General features: G+C 41.8%; 1 protein-coding gene across 1 annotated transcript in view; it reads left to right on the top strand.

Moving 5' to 3' along the window:
- Positions 1–10,482, top strand: part of LOC103602103 (zinc finger protein 709-like) — a 17,807-nt gene extending 7,325 nt beyond the window's left edge. Inside the window, 4 exon segments of the mRNA XM_008586531.1 lie at positions 6,494–6,620; positions 6,830–6,890; positions 7,686–9,001; positions 9,004–10,482. Of these exon segments, the coding sequence (XP_008584753.1) occupies positions 6,494–6,620; positions 6,830–6,890; positions 7,686–9,001; positions 9,004–9,371 (1,872 nt within the window). The 3' untranslated portion in view covers positions 9,372–10,482.
- Positions 10,483–16,136: the final 5,654 nt, after the last annotated feature.

Below are 16,136 nucleotides of genomic sequence, written 5' to 3' on the forward strand. Positions count from 1 at the left end.
TTAAATGTAAATACAACTTTGCTAAAAGGAAAAATGTTAACATTTCTGTGGCCCTGTAATCTTGATCTAAATGTCAAAGTGTCATTGTGCACAGCACCATCCCTCACAAAACTAGGTGTACTCTCTTATTCTTCTAAGACCTAATTTTGCAGGTTTAATAATTTTACAGCATACATTTTTATCCCAATACCTGATTCTTAATGATTTATTTAAAACTGGACACCACCAAGTAGAGGGAATTCTACGGTTTCGTTCCCATGTACCTAATTTGTCCCAATCATATAATTTCTCATTAATGCCAACCATTCTCTTGCCATTAATATAATCTCCAATAAATGATGTTTGCCAATTTACATCATACTTTGGACGTCCCCTGGGAGGGTACCAAATTTTTCCCTTCGTCATTTTATATCCCATGTAACCATTTACCCAGATGGTGGGAAGAGGATGGGGACTTCTCTTATTTATTAATTTCTCTGGTAAAGGAAATTGCTCATGATTAATCGTGACTGATGTTTTTGAAACATCCGTTGGCGTAATTAATTGACTCAAAAGGGACAATTTGGAATTGTTCAATCTTCCCGGATCTTTGGTGGGACTATCTAATTTAATGACAACAACTGTTTGTGTGTCATTTTCTGCATCTTTTGGAGACTCAGGAAACTGCCACGCTGACCAAAACATCAAAAGAGAAAATAAAAGCAGTACCACTATGCCAAGGCAGAGATCCTTACAGTGAAAGCAAGTGCTCGTAGCCGTGGCACTGCCAGCAGCTCTCCCTCCGGCAACCTTGCCAACTCGGAGAGGGCAGCCCAAACTATTCCTTTCAGGACTCCGCCATGGTGTGGACTGCGCCAATCTGTGTCCAACTCATTTCTTTGTATATCCAGGTGTTTCAGCACCATTTGTTGAAAAGAACGTTTTTCCCATTGGCTGATCTTGGCACCTTATGAAAAATCATTTTACCATAATTTGTGAGGCTGTCTTTCTGAGCTCTTTATTCTTTTCTATTGTCTGTATTTCTGTCGTTAGGCCAGTACCACACTGGTTTGATTATTGTATGTCTTAGTAAGTGTTTACTTGAGGATTTTTGCTTCACTATGTGTAAGAGACATTTGTGCAGTTTTCCTTCATGGGTAGTCTTAGTGAGTTTTTGGAGTCAGGGTAATTTTGGTCTCGTGGGATGAGTTTGGAAGTATTTCCTCCTCTTCAATCTGTTGGAAAATTTTGAGGAGGATTGGTGTTAATTTTTCTTTAAATATGTGGTAGATTTCAGCAGTGATACTATTTGGTCCTGGGCTTTCATTTGTTGGGGTTTTTGATCACTGCATCAAGCTCCTTATTAGTTGTAGGTGTGCTCAGCTTTTCTGGTTCTTTATGACTTGTCTCCGTAGATTGTATGTTTTTAGAAATTTGTCCACTTCATCAGTGTCACTCTGTTTGTTGGTGTACCCCTGGAGACTTCTTAAATAAGGTCTGAGGCATGCAGTTTTCTCAGTTGTATCGATGCCTCAGTAAGCTGTGGGGAGAGGGGAATCACTCCATTGACCTCTCATTTGGCCTCATTTTAGGAAGCCTGTGTCCCTGGTTTGTGACTTTCATACATACCTCTCATCCTCACCTCTTAGTTGAGGCAGGAAGGTTAGAGGGGGATGGAATTGGCTGATTCGCGGCCTTGGTGTTATCAGCACCGCACTCTACCGAGTGAGCCACGGGCCGGCCCTCTGTGTCTGTTTTTTCTGCCAGTTCTTTGAATTAAATCTGAGATTGCCACATTACAGGGCAGACAAACATACAGTTATGTTCCTTTCCAAACCTAATTCTTTAAATTTTTCTCATGAAGTATATTCACAAAAGAATGAATGAAGAGTTTGTGATAAGATTTGGTAATAATAACAATAATATAAATATCCTTGGGATCCTCATCAAAATTCATCCTGGGAGTCTCCTGACGGTCCCCTCCCTGACTCATCGCCCCACAGATGACCACTGTCCTGATTCTTTGGTTATTTTTCATGTCTTTACTGTCTGTTATTTTTCACTGAGCAGTGTTCTTTTAGATTAGCTTCTTTTGAACTTTCAATAAATAGACATTAATGGAACTGCAATGAGAAGGTATTAGCAATTTCCTTACCTCAGTGTGTAGAAACATGCTAGCATCTGAGGCTTTGGGCCATTAAATTTCCTCATCTGTTCCAGTGGTCATGGTGTTTGGGCTTTATCAAGTTTATTTATTTATTTTTTCCTTTTTGTCTTTTTTCGTGTCCGGCAACGGATCGCAACCCTCAGTGTCGCGCCCGTACCAGACCGGGACCGGCAACGGGATCACAACCCTCGGTGTTGCTCCCACACCTCGCTCAGCCAGTGAGCGGGAACCGGTCTGTATGTGGGATCCGAACCCTCGGCGGGAGCGCCACTGCGCTCTCAAGCGGCGCACTGTAGCAGTGCGCCACCGGGCCGGCCCAAGTTTATTTTTTATTGTTGTAAAAAATACTGTTCCTATAATTTTTGTATCTGTCTCCAAGTGTAAATGCATAATACATTCTCTGGACATTAGAGAAAAATTGTTGGGCTATAGTTTGTGGTAAAGTACAAATAACAGGAAACCGGTGAAATGTATCAGTTGGGCCTCCCTCAATTTGTGCATTAACTTTGTTTCCTGTGGTCATCGACACTTGCCATTGTCTAATGGGCTAATTTCGTCCTTCTAATCAGGATGAAGTGGGACCTATGTGACATTTCATTAGGCTGTTTCCTCATTACCAAGGAGGTGGACCTTCATTTATGTGTGGTCTTTTATCTTCTATGAACTATGGGTTATTTTTCTATTTTTAAAGCATGTAGTTCATTCATTCTTACTCTGTACCTGAATACTTTTTCATCTACTTCATTGTCTTTTATCTCTCTTATTTTTAATATATTTGAATTTATCAGTCCCTTTTTCATGGCTTACTCTTTTTCTTGTATGAAAAAATTCTCTCTGTTCTTGTCTCAAAAGGACCTGTGATGGCTGAAGGCTTTCTAGTTTTATCTATCACATTTAAATATACAATAAATTGATTTTTGTCTGTGGAGTAGAGGGGAATATAGGTCATTTTCCCAATCACATACCAGTTTGTCCCTGCTGCATATATTAAAAGTGTTTGTGATAGCTGCCACTGCTCTACAATGATGGCACTGTCATTAATCAAGGTTTCATATAAATGTGGCCTGTTGATGACTTCCCCCTGCCCTGGTCTAGTTGTTTATTTCTCTGCTAATACTGTGCTGTCCAGAATGTTGTACCTTCTGGGTATTTTGGTAAGACTTACTTTTATAGCAGCTTTAAGTTTACAGAGAAATTGAACAGAAAGTTCCCATAAGTACCCCCTTCACAGTTTCCCCTATTATTAACATGTTACATTGGTTACAATTATGAGCCAATATTCATATAGTAGTATTATTAACTCAGTTATTAATAGGGTTTTCTCTTTGTGTTGTACAGTTCTGTGGATTTTGCCAAAAGCATAATGTCATGTAATCACCATTACAGTATCACACAGAATAGTTTCATTGCCCTAAAAATCCTCTGTGCTCTGACTATTCATCCCTCCCTCTTTCCTTCCCTGAAACCCTGGCACCTGCTGATTTTTTTTTCCCATTACGTCAAACATTTATTGTTTCTGTATGTTGAGAACATTCAAAATCTTCTCTTCTACCTAATTGGAAGTATACCATACACTGTTGTTAATTACAGTGCCATTGAACACTAGATATTATTTCTCTTATCTAGCTGCAGTTTTGTACCTGTTAACCAATTAATCACTGTTACCCCTTCCTCCCCGTTTACAGCCTCGGGTAACCACTATTCTGCTCTCTGCCTTTATGCAGTCAACTTTTTTAGCTTCCATGTATGAGTGAAACGTGGTATTTCTCTTTCTGTTTCTGGCTTACTTCACTTAACATAATGTCCTCCAAGCTCATCCATGTTGCTGCAAATGAGAGGATTTCATTCTTTTTTATAGCTGAATAGTAAGTATTCCATTATGTATATATACCACGTTTTCTTTATCCATTCATCTGTTGATGGACACTTGGGCTGATTCCATGTCTTGGCTATTGTGAATAAACATGGGAGTGCTAATATCTTTTTTTTTGGCAGATGGCAGGTGCAGGGAGCAAATCTCTCTTTATATATTGGTATCTTTTCTTTTGGATATACACCCAATAGTGGGATTGCTAGATCATATGGTAGTTCTATTTTTAGTTTTTTGAGAGAACCTCCATACTGTTTTTCTAGTGACTGTACTAATTTATATTCCCACTAATAGCATATAAGAGTTCCCTTTTCTCCACATCCTCTCCAGCATTTGTTATATTCTGTCTTTTTAATAATAACCATTTTAACTGAAGTGAGATGATATCACATTGTGGTTTTGATTTGCATTTCCCTGATGATTAGAGATATTGAGCTTTTTTTTTTTTTTTTTTTGTTAAAGATGACCAGTAAGGGGCTCCTAACCCCTGACTTGGTCCCATCAGCACCACGCTCTCCCAAGTGAGCCACAGGCTGGCCCCAGATATTGAGCATTTTTTCATGTACCTGTTTGCCATTTGTATGTTTTCTTTTGAGAAATATCTACTCAGGACTGGCTGGTTAGCTCACCTGATTAGAACAGGGTGCTGATAACACCAAGGGCCAGGGTTCACTCCCTGTACTGGCCAGCCACCTCCCCACCCCCACAAAAAAAATGAAATCTATTTAGCTCATTTGCCCATTTTTTGATTGGATTTTACAGAACAGGGTGCTGATAACACCAAGGGCCAGGGTTCACTCCCTGTACTGGCCAGCCACCTCCTCACCCCCACAAAAAAAATGAAATCTATTTAGCTCATTTGCCCATTTTTTGATTGGATTTTACATATATATATATATTAGCTGTTGGGTTGTTTGAGTTTCTTGTATATCCTGGGTATTAATCCCTTGTCAAATGTATAGTTTGTAAGTATTTTCTCCCATTTTGCATGTTGTCTCTTTACTCTGTTGATTGTTTCTTTTGTTGTGCAGAAGCTTTTTAGTTTGATATAATCTCATTTGTTTATTTTTGCTTTTGTTGCCTGTGCTTTTGAGTTCTTCGCAAAGTCATTTTTTTTTTTTTTTAAAGATGACCGGTAAGGGGATCTTAACCCTTGACTTGGTGTTGTCAGCACCACGCTCAGCCAGTGAGCAAACCGGCCATTCCTATATAGGATCCGAACCCGTGGCCTTGGCGTTATCAGCACCACACTCTCCCGAGTGAGCCACGGGCCGGCCCTTCTTTGCAAAGTCTTTGCCCAGCTCAATATCCTGAAGCATTTCCTCTGTTTTCTTGTAGTTTCATGGTTTTGTGTCTTACATCTAAGTCTTTAATCCATTTTGAGTTAACTTCTGTTATGTGATAAGAGAAGGGTCTAGTGTCATTTTTCTGAATATGGACAGAATATTATACCTTCAAATTCATGTATGTTAGGCAAGCCGTCACTTTGTAGTTCAGAAGACTTGACTATCTAGACATTTGTTACTCCTATTAGGTTTGGAAAAGTAGTGTTTGTTGACTCCCAACTAATCTGGGGGGTTTATGGAATTTAAAAAATATTTGTGACAGATGACATCTTGGTAACATTCAGTTCTTTCTAAGAACATGTGTAATATTTTTCCTTATCTTATTCTCCTTTCACATTAAGGTTTTCAGTTAAGAGGGTGAAACATCCTTCTTTAGTCTTATTTAATACTGACTTAAATTTGATCTAGGGGAAACCAGATGTCCGCTTCCAAACATTCTCACCAGTGTAATCACATGGGATGGGCCTGATTCCCCACACAACAATTTGTGACAACATGTGAAATATTATCTACCAAGAAAGTGCATTAGAGACTCAGTGCTCAGAGTGTTTTTTGGGGCACCTACGCATTGTCTGCTGAGCATCTAACAAAATTACAAATTCTCAGAAGGAAAGCAGGAGTTCAGCATACACCACACTCCTTGGTTAAAGAGTTAAGGCCTGCTGAACGATTCTTCTCATGGAGGTTGGCAGGGTCCTTCCCAAAATCTCTGTTCTCAGATGCCAGTGAAGGACAAACTTTGGAAGCTGGCACTTCCATGAATTAGCAGTCTCAGGCCTGTTAATGTCACCTCTTCTGCACACCGTTTAGTAGGACTTCATTATGACAGGTGGTATAGAGCCACTGTACAAAGAGACATTAGGGGTGACCCAGGCAGCACATCTTATTCCCTGGGCCCTCCAAGGAGATGGGTGTTGCTACTCTGCTGTCACTTTACTGAACAGTTCAGTTCTAGCATCAGAATTGCTGGGTGGGAGGATGAGAGTGTGGACAGAATGAGAGTTCTGCCGAACAAATCATAGAATAAATATTTGGAGTCCATGGCATCATGTGAACTTACTATGAATTGAGTGTAGATCCCCACTGCTGTCAGTCTTACTCATCCTCCTCTACACATCTATGTTGTTTCAGGACTCAGTGGCCTTTGAGGATGTGGCTGTGAACTTCACCCAGGAGGAATGGACTTTGCTGGATCCTTCCCAGAGGAATCTTTACAGAGATGTGATGCAGGAAACCTTCAGGAACTTGGCCTTTGTAGGTAAGGATGACATTATTCCTTCACTTAGTGAATGAGAGAACAAGTGTGTTTTCCTTGTCAGCAAGGTTCAATGATTTGGAATCTGGAAAGGGAATACTTTGGTGAATAAATCAGGCTTGGTCACACTGTGCCATGAACCTAGCTTATAATAATTTTTATATATGTAATTTTATAATAATTCATATATTTTTTTTTCATCTATATTTTAGGAATAAAATGGGAAGACCAGAATATTAAAGATAAGTGCAAAAGTCCCAGGAGAAATCTAAGGTAATTTGCATTCAGAAGGGAAAGCATTGTCCCTGGAGAGAACCTTAGCCTGTCAAGAAATTTATTAAAAAGGCAAACAAAACAAATAAACCCAGCTTCAAACTTATTTGTTTCTAGAAAAGTTTCTCTAAAACTATATACTTAAATGTGGCATAAATGTTCAGTATTTGCAAAATAGTTCCCTTGACAGTAGTATTAAGAAACACCACATGAGTATCACTGCTTTGTTTTTTTGTTTTGTTTTGCTGCTTTTTCTTTTTTTTTTTTTCCTTTTTGTCTTTCTTCGTGACCGGTAACATAAATGTTCAGTATTTGCAAAATAGTTCCCTTGACAGTAGTATTAAGAAACACCACATGAGTGTTTTTTTGTTTTTTTGTTTTGTTTTGCTGCTTTTTCTTTTTTTTTTTTCCTTTTTGTCTTTCTTCGTGACCGGTAACAGGATCACAACCCTCAGTGTTGCGCCCACACCGCGCTCAACCAGTGAGCAGACCGGTCTCTATATGGGATCCGAACCCTCGGCGGGAGCGCCGCCACACTCCCAAGCACCGCACTCTACCGAATGCGCCACCGGGCCGGCCCGTTGCTTCTTTTTCTTATAGTATCACTGCTTTGATAATAGCCATGGTTGAACCTTTTTGCAGAACATTCAGTCCATTCATTTTCATCCAGTACAGATAGAACATAAAGCCTACATTTTCCCTGATAATGTTAAAAATGTAAGTTCAGTACCTATTAATATATATCAAATCATTTATAAACAAAGCCTTAGTAATGTGCTTGTCATTTTTTTACAGAAGTCATATGGTTGAGACAGACTGTGAAAGCAAACAAGGGAGTCAGTGTGGAGAAACCTTCAGCCAGATTCCAGATTGTCATCTGAACAAGAAAACTTCTTCAGGGGTGAAAGCATGTGAAAGCAGTGTGCGTGACGTCTTCATCGGTCATTCATCTGTTAATAGGCACATCAGAGCTCACGCTGAACAGAAACTATTTGAGTATCGGGAACATAAAGAAAAGCCATATAAATGTAAACAATGTGGGAAATCCTTCAGTTACCGCCACTACTTTCGAATACATGAAAGGACTCACACTGGCGAGAAACCCTATGAATGTAACCAATGTGGTAAAGGCTTCAGTTGCTCCAGTACTTTTCGAAATCATGAAAGAACTCACACTGTAGAGAAACCATATGAATGTAAGCAGTGTGGGAAAACCTTCAAATATTACCAGTCCTTTCAGACACATGAAAGAACTCACACTGGAGAGAAACCTTATAAATGCAGGCAGTGTGGTAAACCCTTCAGTTATTCCAGTTCCTTTCGTAATCATGAAAGAACTCACACTGGAGAGAAACCCTATGAATGTAAACAATGTGGGAAAACCTTCAAATATTACCAGTCCTTTCAGATACATGAAAGGACTCACACTGGAGAGAAGCCCTATCAGTGTAGGCAATGTGGGAAAGCCTTCACTTGTTCTAGTGGCATTCGAAAACATGAAAGAACTCATGCTGGAAAGAAATTGTATGTATGTAAGGAATGTGGGAAGGCATTTATTTTTTCCAGTTCATTTAGAATGCATGAAAGAACTCACAGTGGCTTAAAACCCTACGAGTGCAAAAAATGTGGTAAAGCCTTCAGTCGTTCCTTTTGCTTTCGAATGCATGAAAGAACTCACACCGGAGAGAAGCCCTATGAATGTAAGCAGTGTGGGAAAGCCTTCAGTCGTTCAAGTTCTTGTCAAAGACATATAAGGACTCACACTGGAGAGAAACCCTATGAGTGTAAAACATGTGGTAAAGCCTTCAGTAGTTCTAGTCACTTACAAAGACATGAAAGAATTCATGCTGTGCAGAAACCCTATGACTGTAAAGAATGTTGGAAGTCATTCAATTGTCCCAGCTCCCTTCAAAGACATGAAAGGGCCCACCTTGGGAAAAAAACATATGAATGTGAAAAATGTGATAAAGCACTCCATTGTTCCAGTACTTTTGGACAGCCTGAAAGAACTCATAATGGAGAAAAACCTTATGAATGTAAGGAGTGTGGGAAAGCCTTCTTTGCTCTCACAGGCTTTCTAAGGCACATCATAAGGCACACTGGAGGTGGACCTTAAAATATAAGGGTTGTGGGAAAGCATTTCTTAGCCCCAGTTCATTTTACATACATGAAAAAAATCATACTGGACACAAACCCTATGAATGTGAGCAATGCTGTAAAACCTTAAGTTGTTTTGGTGCCTTTTGAATACAGGAAGGAAAACACCCTACTGGACAGGAACCTTGTGAATGTAAGGAATGTGGGGAAGCCTTCTATTGTTTCAGTTCCTTTTGAATACAAGAAAGAATTTATACTTGGGAAAAGCCATACAAATATTAGGAGTGTGGGAAAGCTTTCATTTCTTATAGTTCCTTTCAGAGACATGAAAAAACACAAACTGCACAGAAATCCAGTGTATACATGTGGGAAAGCTTTCTTTAACACACAGCCTTTCTGCCATGTGTGAGGATGCATAGTGCAGAGAACCCCTACAAATGGAAAGTGTGGGAAAGCCTTTAGCCATCCCAGTTTAAACCAAAGCTATGAAAGAACACACAGGAGAGAAACCTCCTCCATATAAACAGTGTGCACCAGTCTTCAGGTGACCTACTGAAGGCATTTTGGAGAATCACAGCTGCCTCTCCTGCGTAGGTCCACAGTGCGAGGGCCTTGAAGGTGGAATGACCAGGGCTTCCTTGGGACCTTGAGGCTTGTTCCCCACCTTGGAGCTCTGCTCTCCACGCTCTGGCACAGCGCTGCTCAGCCACCCCAGCTGTGGCTCAACTGGGCTCAGATCAGCTTGGGTCACCACTCAGGAAAGCGTAAGCCATGAGCCTTGGTCCATGTAGTACTAATTCTGCAGACACATAGAGTGCAAGATGTGTGGAGGCATGGTTTTCTCCACCAAGATTTCAAAGGATGGCTTGGACAGTCTGAGGGCCCAGGCAGAGATCTGATGTGGTGGCAAAGCCACCACAAAGATTTCCCACTAAGGCAATACCTAGTGGAGCTGTGGGAGCGGGGCTGTCCTGAACACCCAGAACTGTGTAGCCACCAGAGTACAGCACCAGCCTGGGAGAGCCACAGGCATGTGACTTCAGTGCATGTAATCTGAAGCATGGGCTATGCCCAGCAACACCTTGGTGGCAAGTCTGCCCAGGACCTTGGGGGCACAACCCTCACCTCAGTGTGTTCAGGAGGTGAGGAATGGAGTCAAAGATTATTCTCAAGCCTTAGGGTTCAATGTTGTTTGCCTTGTTGGGTTTTGGACTTGGGAGGTGTTACTCATTTCTTTTTTCCTATCATTCTTTTTTGGAATGGGTATGTCTATCCTATGCTTGTCTCACAATTGTATTTTTGAAGCACATACCTTGTTTCATTTCACCAGCTCACAGCTGGAAGGAAATCTGACGTCAGAATGAGTTTTGGGGCTATTGGGATGGAAGGAATGTAATTTGCACGTAAGAAGGATGTGAATTTCAGGTCCAGGGTTGAATCTTGGACTTCTCAGCCTCCAGAACTGTGAGGAAATAAATTTGTTTTCCATAAATTATCCAGTCTCAGGTATCATGTGTGGTGGCACAAAACAGACTAAGACATGTGACCTAAGTTCCCTCTATTAGATGCACCCACTTGAGCGGTCCACTTGAATGGAGCACGTGACCTGTCAGACACTAAATGGAGCTTTCAGTTCACTGGGCAGACGGCAGCAGTAGCAAGGGTAGTGTCTTTGGGGGTTTGGTTTCCTGTCACTGCCCAGTGGCATGAGCTTCTCTTGAGCTCTGTGGAGCATCCTCAGCAGTGATACTTTCCTCATCTTTCCAGTCCTGAAAGGTGGGTGGTTTGGGCATTGTTTACAGAAGCTTGGCCCTCCCCATGGTTCTCTGAGTTACCTGATGTCTCTGTAATTGTAGATATATTTCTTGCAATTAAAAGGAAATAAGGCACATTGTTCATTTTCTTTCAGTAGCTGGGCAGTTTCTACTCCCGAATCATCACTGTTTCATTTTTCCCATGAATCCATTTAGAAATTTTGACTTGAATCATTTTTAGCAGGCTTGGTTTTGAAGATCAAGGATGTATCCTATGTGGCAATGTCTCAGTTAGGCATTGGCCAGGCAGTTGGTGTGTGTAAGATCTTGCCGTGGGTTGCAATGGACTCACTGAATGTACTTGTCCACGGAGTGACTGAGAGGACTTGACCTTGTAAGTCCTTGACCTTTCACTGGGTAAAGGAACGTTATGTGTAATAGGGATGTTTCTACTGGGGCCTGCCTATTTGATTGGAAATCTCTCCATGAAAGCAAATGATGCTATGAAAGAAGGAGGCAACATTACATGTGTGAGAGGTTTTTTTTGTTAGATTGTATTTTGAATCCATTTGAAGGATCTCTTTGTATATTAATGGTAATTATTTTTTCTTTCGTATGTATTGCGAATAGTTAATATAGTCTCAAGTCTGAACTTTTATCTTTTGGTTTTGTATTTAGCATCTTTTGCCATAAAAGTGTTTTTTAAGTTTTATGGAATTAAGTCACTTTTAAAAATGACTTCTGGATTTGCTCTTTTTCTGAAGAAAACTTTGACAAAGGGTGGATATTTTAAATGAAACATTTTACATATAATTTCATCTTTTTTCATTTTGAATAATTTGTATATTCTCATCCAGACTAAAAGGCCTTAGATTATATTCTTATTGCACAGGAAGTGGGGAATTTTTCTGAACCTAGAACTAGAGTTCTCACTGTACACCCAGCGTGGAGTCTGCACATGAAATCAGGAGGGAAGATTTGCCAACATATTCATTATGGGCAGGAGGTTGGGCACACAGGAGTCAGAAGGTTGATAATCATGGGTTCATATGGACAAAAAATTTTAATTTTGTTGATAAATGACAGGAATCTGCTCAGTTAGTATAGCTTGAAAATAGCTGTTTGAATTTAAGAAGGTCCGTGTTCTTTAAGTAAAAACCAAATTCCTAGGAAGATACAGGCACATTTGAAATCTGAACTTTAAGTGATAAGACATTATGTTTAACATGCTAAAGTCTCTAGCTCTGTGCTTATCATGCTATTGCAGGATATTTTGCATACAACCAAATTTGATTGAAAAAACAATTATTTCATTGAAGTCCTGGTGTACTCAGGGTGCTAACATTACAGATAATTGACAATGTCTGCTTAATTAAGTTGTGTTATTCTCCAGCCATCAGGAGAAATATTTATAATTGAATGCAAGAAATATGTTTTTATATTTATATATTTGACATCTTCAGTGTGGTAAAGGGGTACCATTATACTTATGGCAGAACTGTTTCCAGTATATACATGAAGCCAGCATTCAGTATTAAAATCTCATGCTCAATCAACCCACCTGCCACTGTGTCCTCTCCTTGTGGATGATAAAATGTTGATTTAGAGGAGCTGGGGGACAAACTGCCCTACTTTCAATAGAGGATTCTGTCCAGCAGGAAAATTCCCATAGTTCAGAATATCATACTGTCATATACAATTTCTTTTCTCAAGGAAAGCAGCTCACCACTGCTCTTTTTCAATGTGAAAAATCCTCAGATAAGAGTGGATCTAGGAATCAGTCAGGAGAGTAGCAGATTTTAGATTGAAGTGAAAGTTGAACTATTTTAGTTCATACAGTGATTGGGTAACCATAGGCTTCCCTCAGTCTCATGATTCAAAAAAATAATGTCTATTGTGTACATTACAGTTTTTGTAAAGATCATATGAGAAAACAAAATAAGTTCTTTTTTTAAAGATGACTGATAAGGGGATCTAACCCTTGATTTGGTGGTGTTAGCACCACGCTCTTCCAAGTGAGCCACGGGCCGGCCCGAGAAATAAACTTCTAAGCTAAAGTGTTATATACTGATACATGGAAGGAGAAAGATTATATCCGTATTCATACAGTTAAAGTCTGGGGTGAAATCCTGTGTAACCTATGAATTGAATCTATGATATTGGCTTAGTTAAATATCTCCTCTTAGCTGCAGTTTCTTCATTAATATCATTAAAGTAGAAATATTGATATGTATCACCAAAATGGTATAGGATTAAGTTGGTCCTTAGAGTGTCTCTCAGAGGCAATCCAAAACAACATAGGATCCTTCCTATAAGCATTTATAGATATCATGGGTAGGACCTGAAAAATATTTTCATACAATGTAGGTTTCACTAGAGTGTGCAAGGGAGATATGCTGTTGACTCTTGCACTACAAAATGTCTCCAGATAGTCACATCTTTTTTCAATAAAAATTTATGTGTAACAAAAATGAAATGACACTCATGATCTAGGAAACTTTTAAAATTGTGAAACATGGAGATACAACTGCAACGTGAAGAAAGCATCAATCTATTTCACCTGTGCTGTGTGAGCTTTTAAGCAGAACATAGTGAAAATTATGTAGTCCAATAACAAATAGACTTGGGGTCACAGAGTAGTAGAAGTCATTACCTGCCAGGGGAGAAATGTCAACCTCTCAGCATTGCCCACAGACCCTATTTCTGTTTGAGGACATGTGATGAAGGGCATTGTGGGCAGCCTAACTGGAATCCAACGTGGTCATGTTAAAAAAGGTGCCCAGACACAGCAGGAATGCATTCAGTGGGCATCGCTCTGGAACTTCAGTGAGATTTAGAAAAAAGCAATGGAAGCAAATACAAGGCATTATGTCAGAAAGACGATATCTTCTGTGTATTTAGAAGGGTTAGTTAAAAAAGGTGCCCAGACACAGCAGGAATGCATTCAGTGGGCATCGCTCTGGAACTTCAGTCAGATTTAGAAAAAAGCAATGGAGGCAAATACAAGGCATTATGTCAGAAAGACGATATCTTCTTTGTATTTAGAAGGGTTAAATTTAGAATATGATTCTGACATGAAGGAGTGTCTTACGGAAAATGTGCCATCGGTGGGAAATCCCACTCTGTGATTGTCATCCACACCTTATGGTATTTAACTGAGCCTTATCAGAGAACTGTTGTCCACATAAACAGTAATCCCATTGATGTTGCTCAATCACAGTAGAAGACTGCCAGGTTAACCTACCTTCTCTCCTTCCCTCCCCCCTCCCTCCCTCCCTTCCTTTGTTGAGATATAATTAACAGACATGAAACTGCTTCTGTTAAAACTGACAATGTTTTCACAAATATGTACCCCCGTGACCCATGAAACCAGCACCACAATCAAGACAGTGAATGTATCCATCACACAAAGGAAGTTCCTCATGCCCCTTTGCACTCCTTCCCACACCCCAAACCCTGACACCACTGATGTTGGTACCTGTAGCTTTGTGTTTTTCAGAAAGTCATACTCGTATAAACAATCATACAACATACAAGATGTAGCCTTTTGAATTTGGTTTCTTTTTTTTTTCAGGATGAGCAAACCGGCCATCACTATATTGGGATCCGAACCCGTGGCCTTGGTGTTATCAGCACCGCACACTCCCACGTGAGCCACGGCCGGCCCCTTTGGTTTCTTTCACTTCCTGCATCTAACCCTACCATGGTGCCTCCTTCAGGCCTGGAAAGAGCCCTTGACCCCAAATCCCTCCCCCAGTCTGGTGACACCCCCAGAGTGATTTTGTTAAATGCGCTTTCCTGGTCCATCAGGTCACACCCTCCGTGTTAGACATGTCTCCAGATCCACAGTTAATTCCCTAAACCTGGACACCGCCCTCAGACCCTCCAATCCTCATACTGGGGCACAAGACGCCACTCCAGAACTTCCAGGCCATTTTCCATGTCTGAGAGTCGTCCCAAGACCCGAAAGGCCCACGTCCTCAAACTCAGCCTTGAGGTTCAGAACTCCGTCTCTAGTCACTCAAGCCCCCCCCCCCCAATCAGATCACGACAGCGTCGACCCCACACGCGCTTTTCATCCACTGGGGCCTGGAACCAGTGGCCCAGGGCTGAACGGCCGCCAGGGAGGTCTTGTCCCAGCACGTGATGGTGCAGGAGTGGAAGAGGTTCTGCGGGCAGCAGATGGTCCCGGCTGAGTGGGGACAAAGCCGGGTTTCCTCTCTCCCCCAGTCTCTTGCTTCTCTCCCTTCTCCTCCTCACCTCTGACCTCCTTACTCGCAAATCTCAAGGTCAAGCGGGAGCTGAGGTTGCAGCCCGAACTCTCCTCTATGGTAAAATGGTTTTCCAAGCACAGCAGCATAGTCTCCAGACCCCAGCTGGCCAGGGTGAGCAGGTGCACACGGAGGACCCAGCTCCAGGGCAGCCCCAGAACTACAGTAAGGGCACGGGGCTGGGTTGAGCCGGGAGGGGCGGAGCCGAGCTCTGGTCATGAGGAGGGGCTGAGTGGGAAAAAGGTGTGGGGGGAGGCCTGAGCCGGGAGGGGCGGGGCTGAGGTCAGAAAGGTGGGCGGGGCAGAGCCTAGGGGGCGGGGCTCAGAGGTGGGCGGGGAAGGGCTGAGTCTAGAAAAGCCTCCACTGAACCGGAAAAAGGATGGACGTCAGGCTGAGCGGGAAGGGGCTGTGTCGAGCGTGGAGGACGACAAAGACAGAGCTGAGGCCGGGGAGGAGGGCTGGACCGGGGGTCACTTAGGCCAGAAGGAGAGGAGGGGGCTCGAGGCGGAGCTGAGATGAGAAGGGGAGGGCCTTGGACGAGAGGGAGAGGCTGAGCCGGCGCCCTGGCACCCACAGTCCAACCCTGCCAGACCCAGCAGCAGCCGACAGAAACCCAGATAAGCTGCTGCTTCTTTTTTTTTTTTTTTAAAGATGACCGGAAAGGGGATCTTAACCCTTGGCTTGGTGTTGTCAGCAGCACACTCACCCAGTAAGCCACGGGCAGGCCCCAGATGAGCTTCTTGAAGTATGGACTGTGTGGAGGGGTGGGTACAATCTCGAGAATGAGACGGCAGGATGACTAGTGGAGGGTCAGGCGGCAGGTCTGACGGGTCCCATGATATAAATGCAACTGTTTTTTTATTTTTATTTTTAAAATTTTTTTATTATTTATTTATTTAATTTTATTTTTTAAATTTTATTTTGTTGATATACAATGTGGTTGATTATTGTGGCCCATTACTGAAACCTCCCTCCCTGCTCCCTCTCTCCCCTCCCTGCTCCCTCTCTCCCCTCCCACCCAACAATGTCCTTTCTGTTTGCTTGTCAAATCAACTTCAAGGAACTGTAGTTGTTATGTCTTCTTCCCCCCCCCCCCGTTGTGTGTGTGTGTGTGTGTGTGTGTG

Source organism: Galeopterus variegatus, unplaced genomic scaffold (genome assembly GCF_000696425.1).
Source record: "Galeopterus variegatus unplaced genomic scaffold, G_variegatus-3.0.2 Scaffold4011, whole genome shotgun sequence".
NCBI lineage: Eukaryota > Metazoa > Chordata > Mammalia > Dermoptera > Cynocephalidae > Galeopterus > Galeopterus variegatus.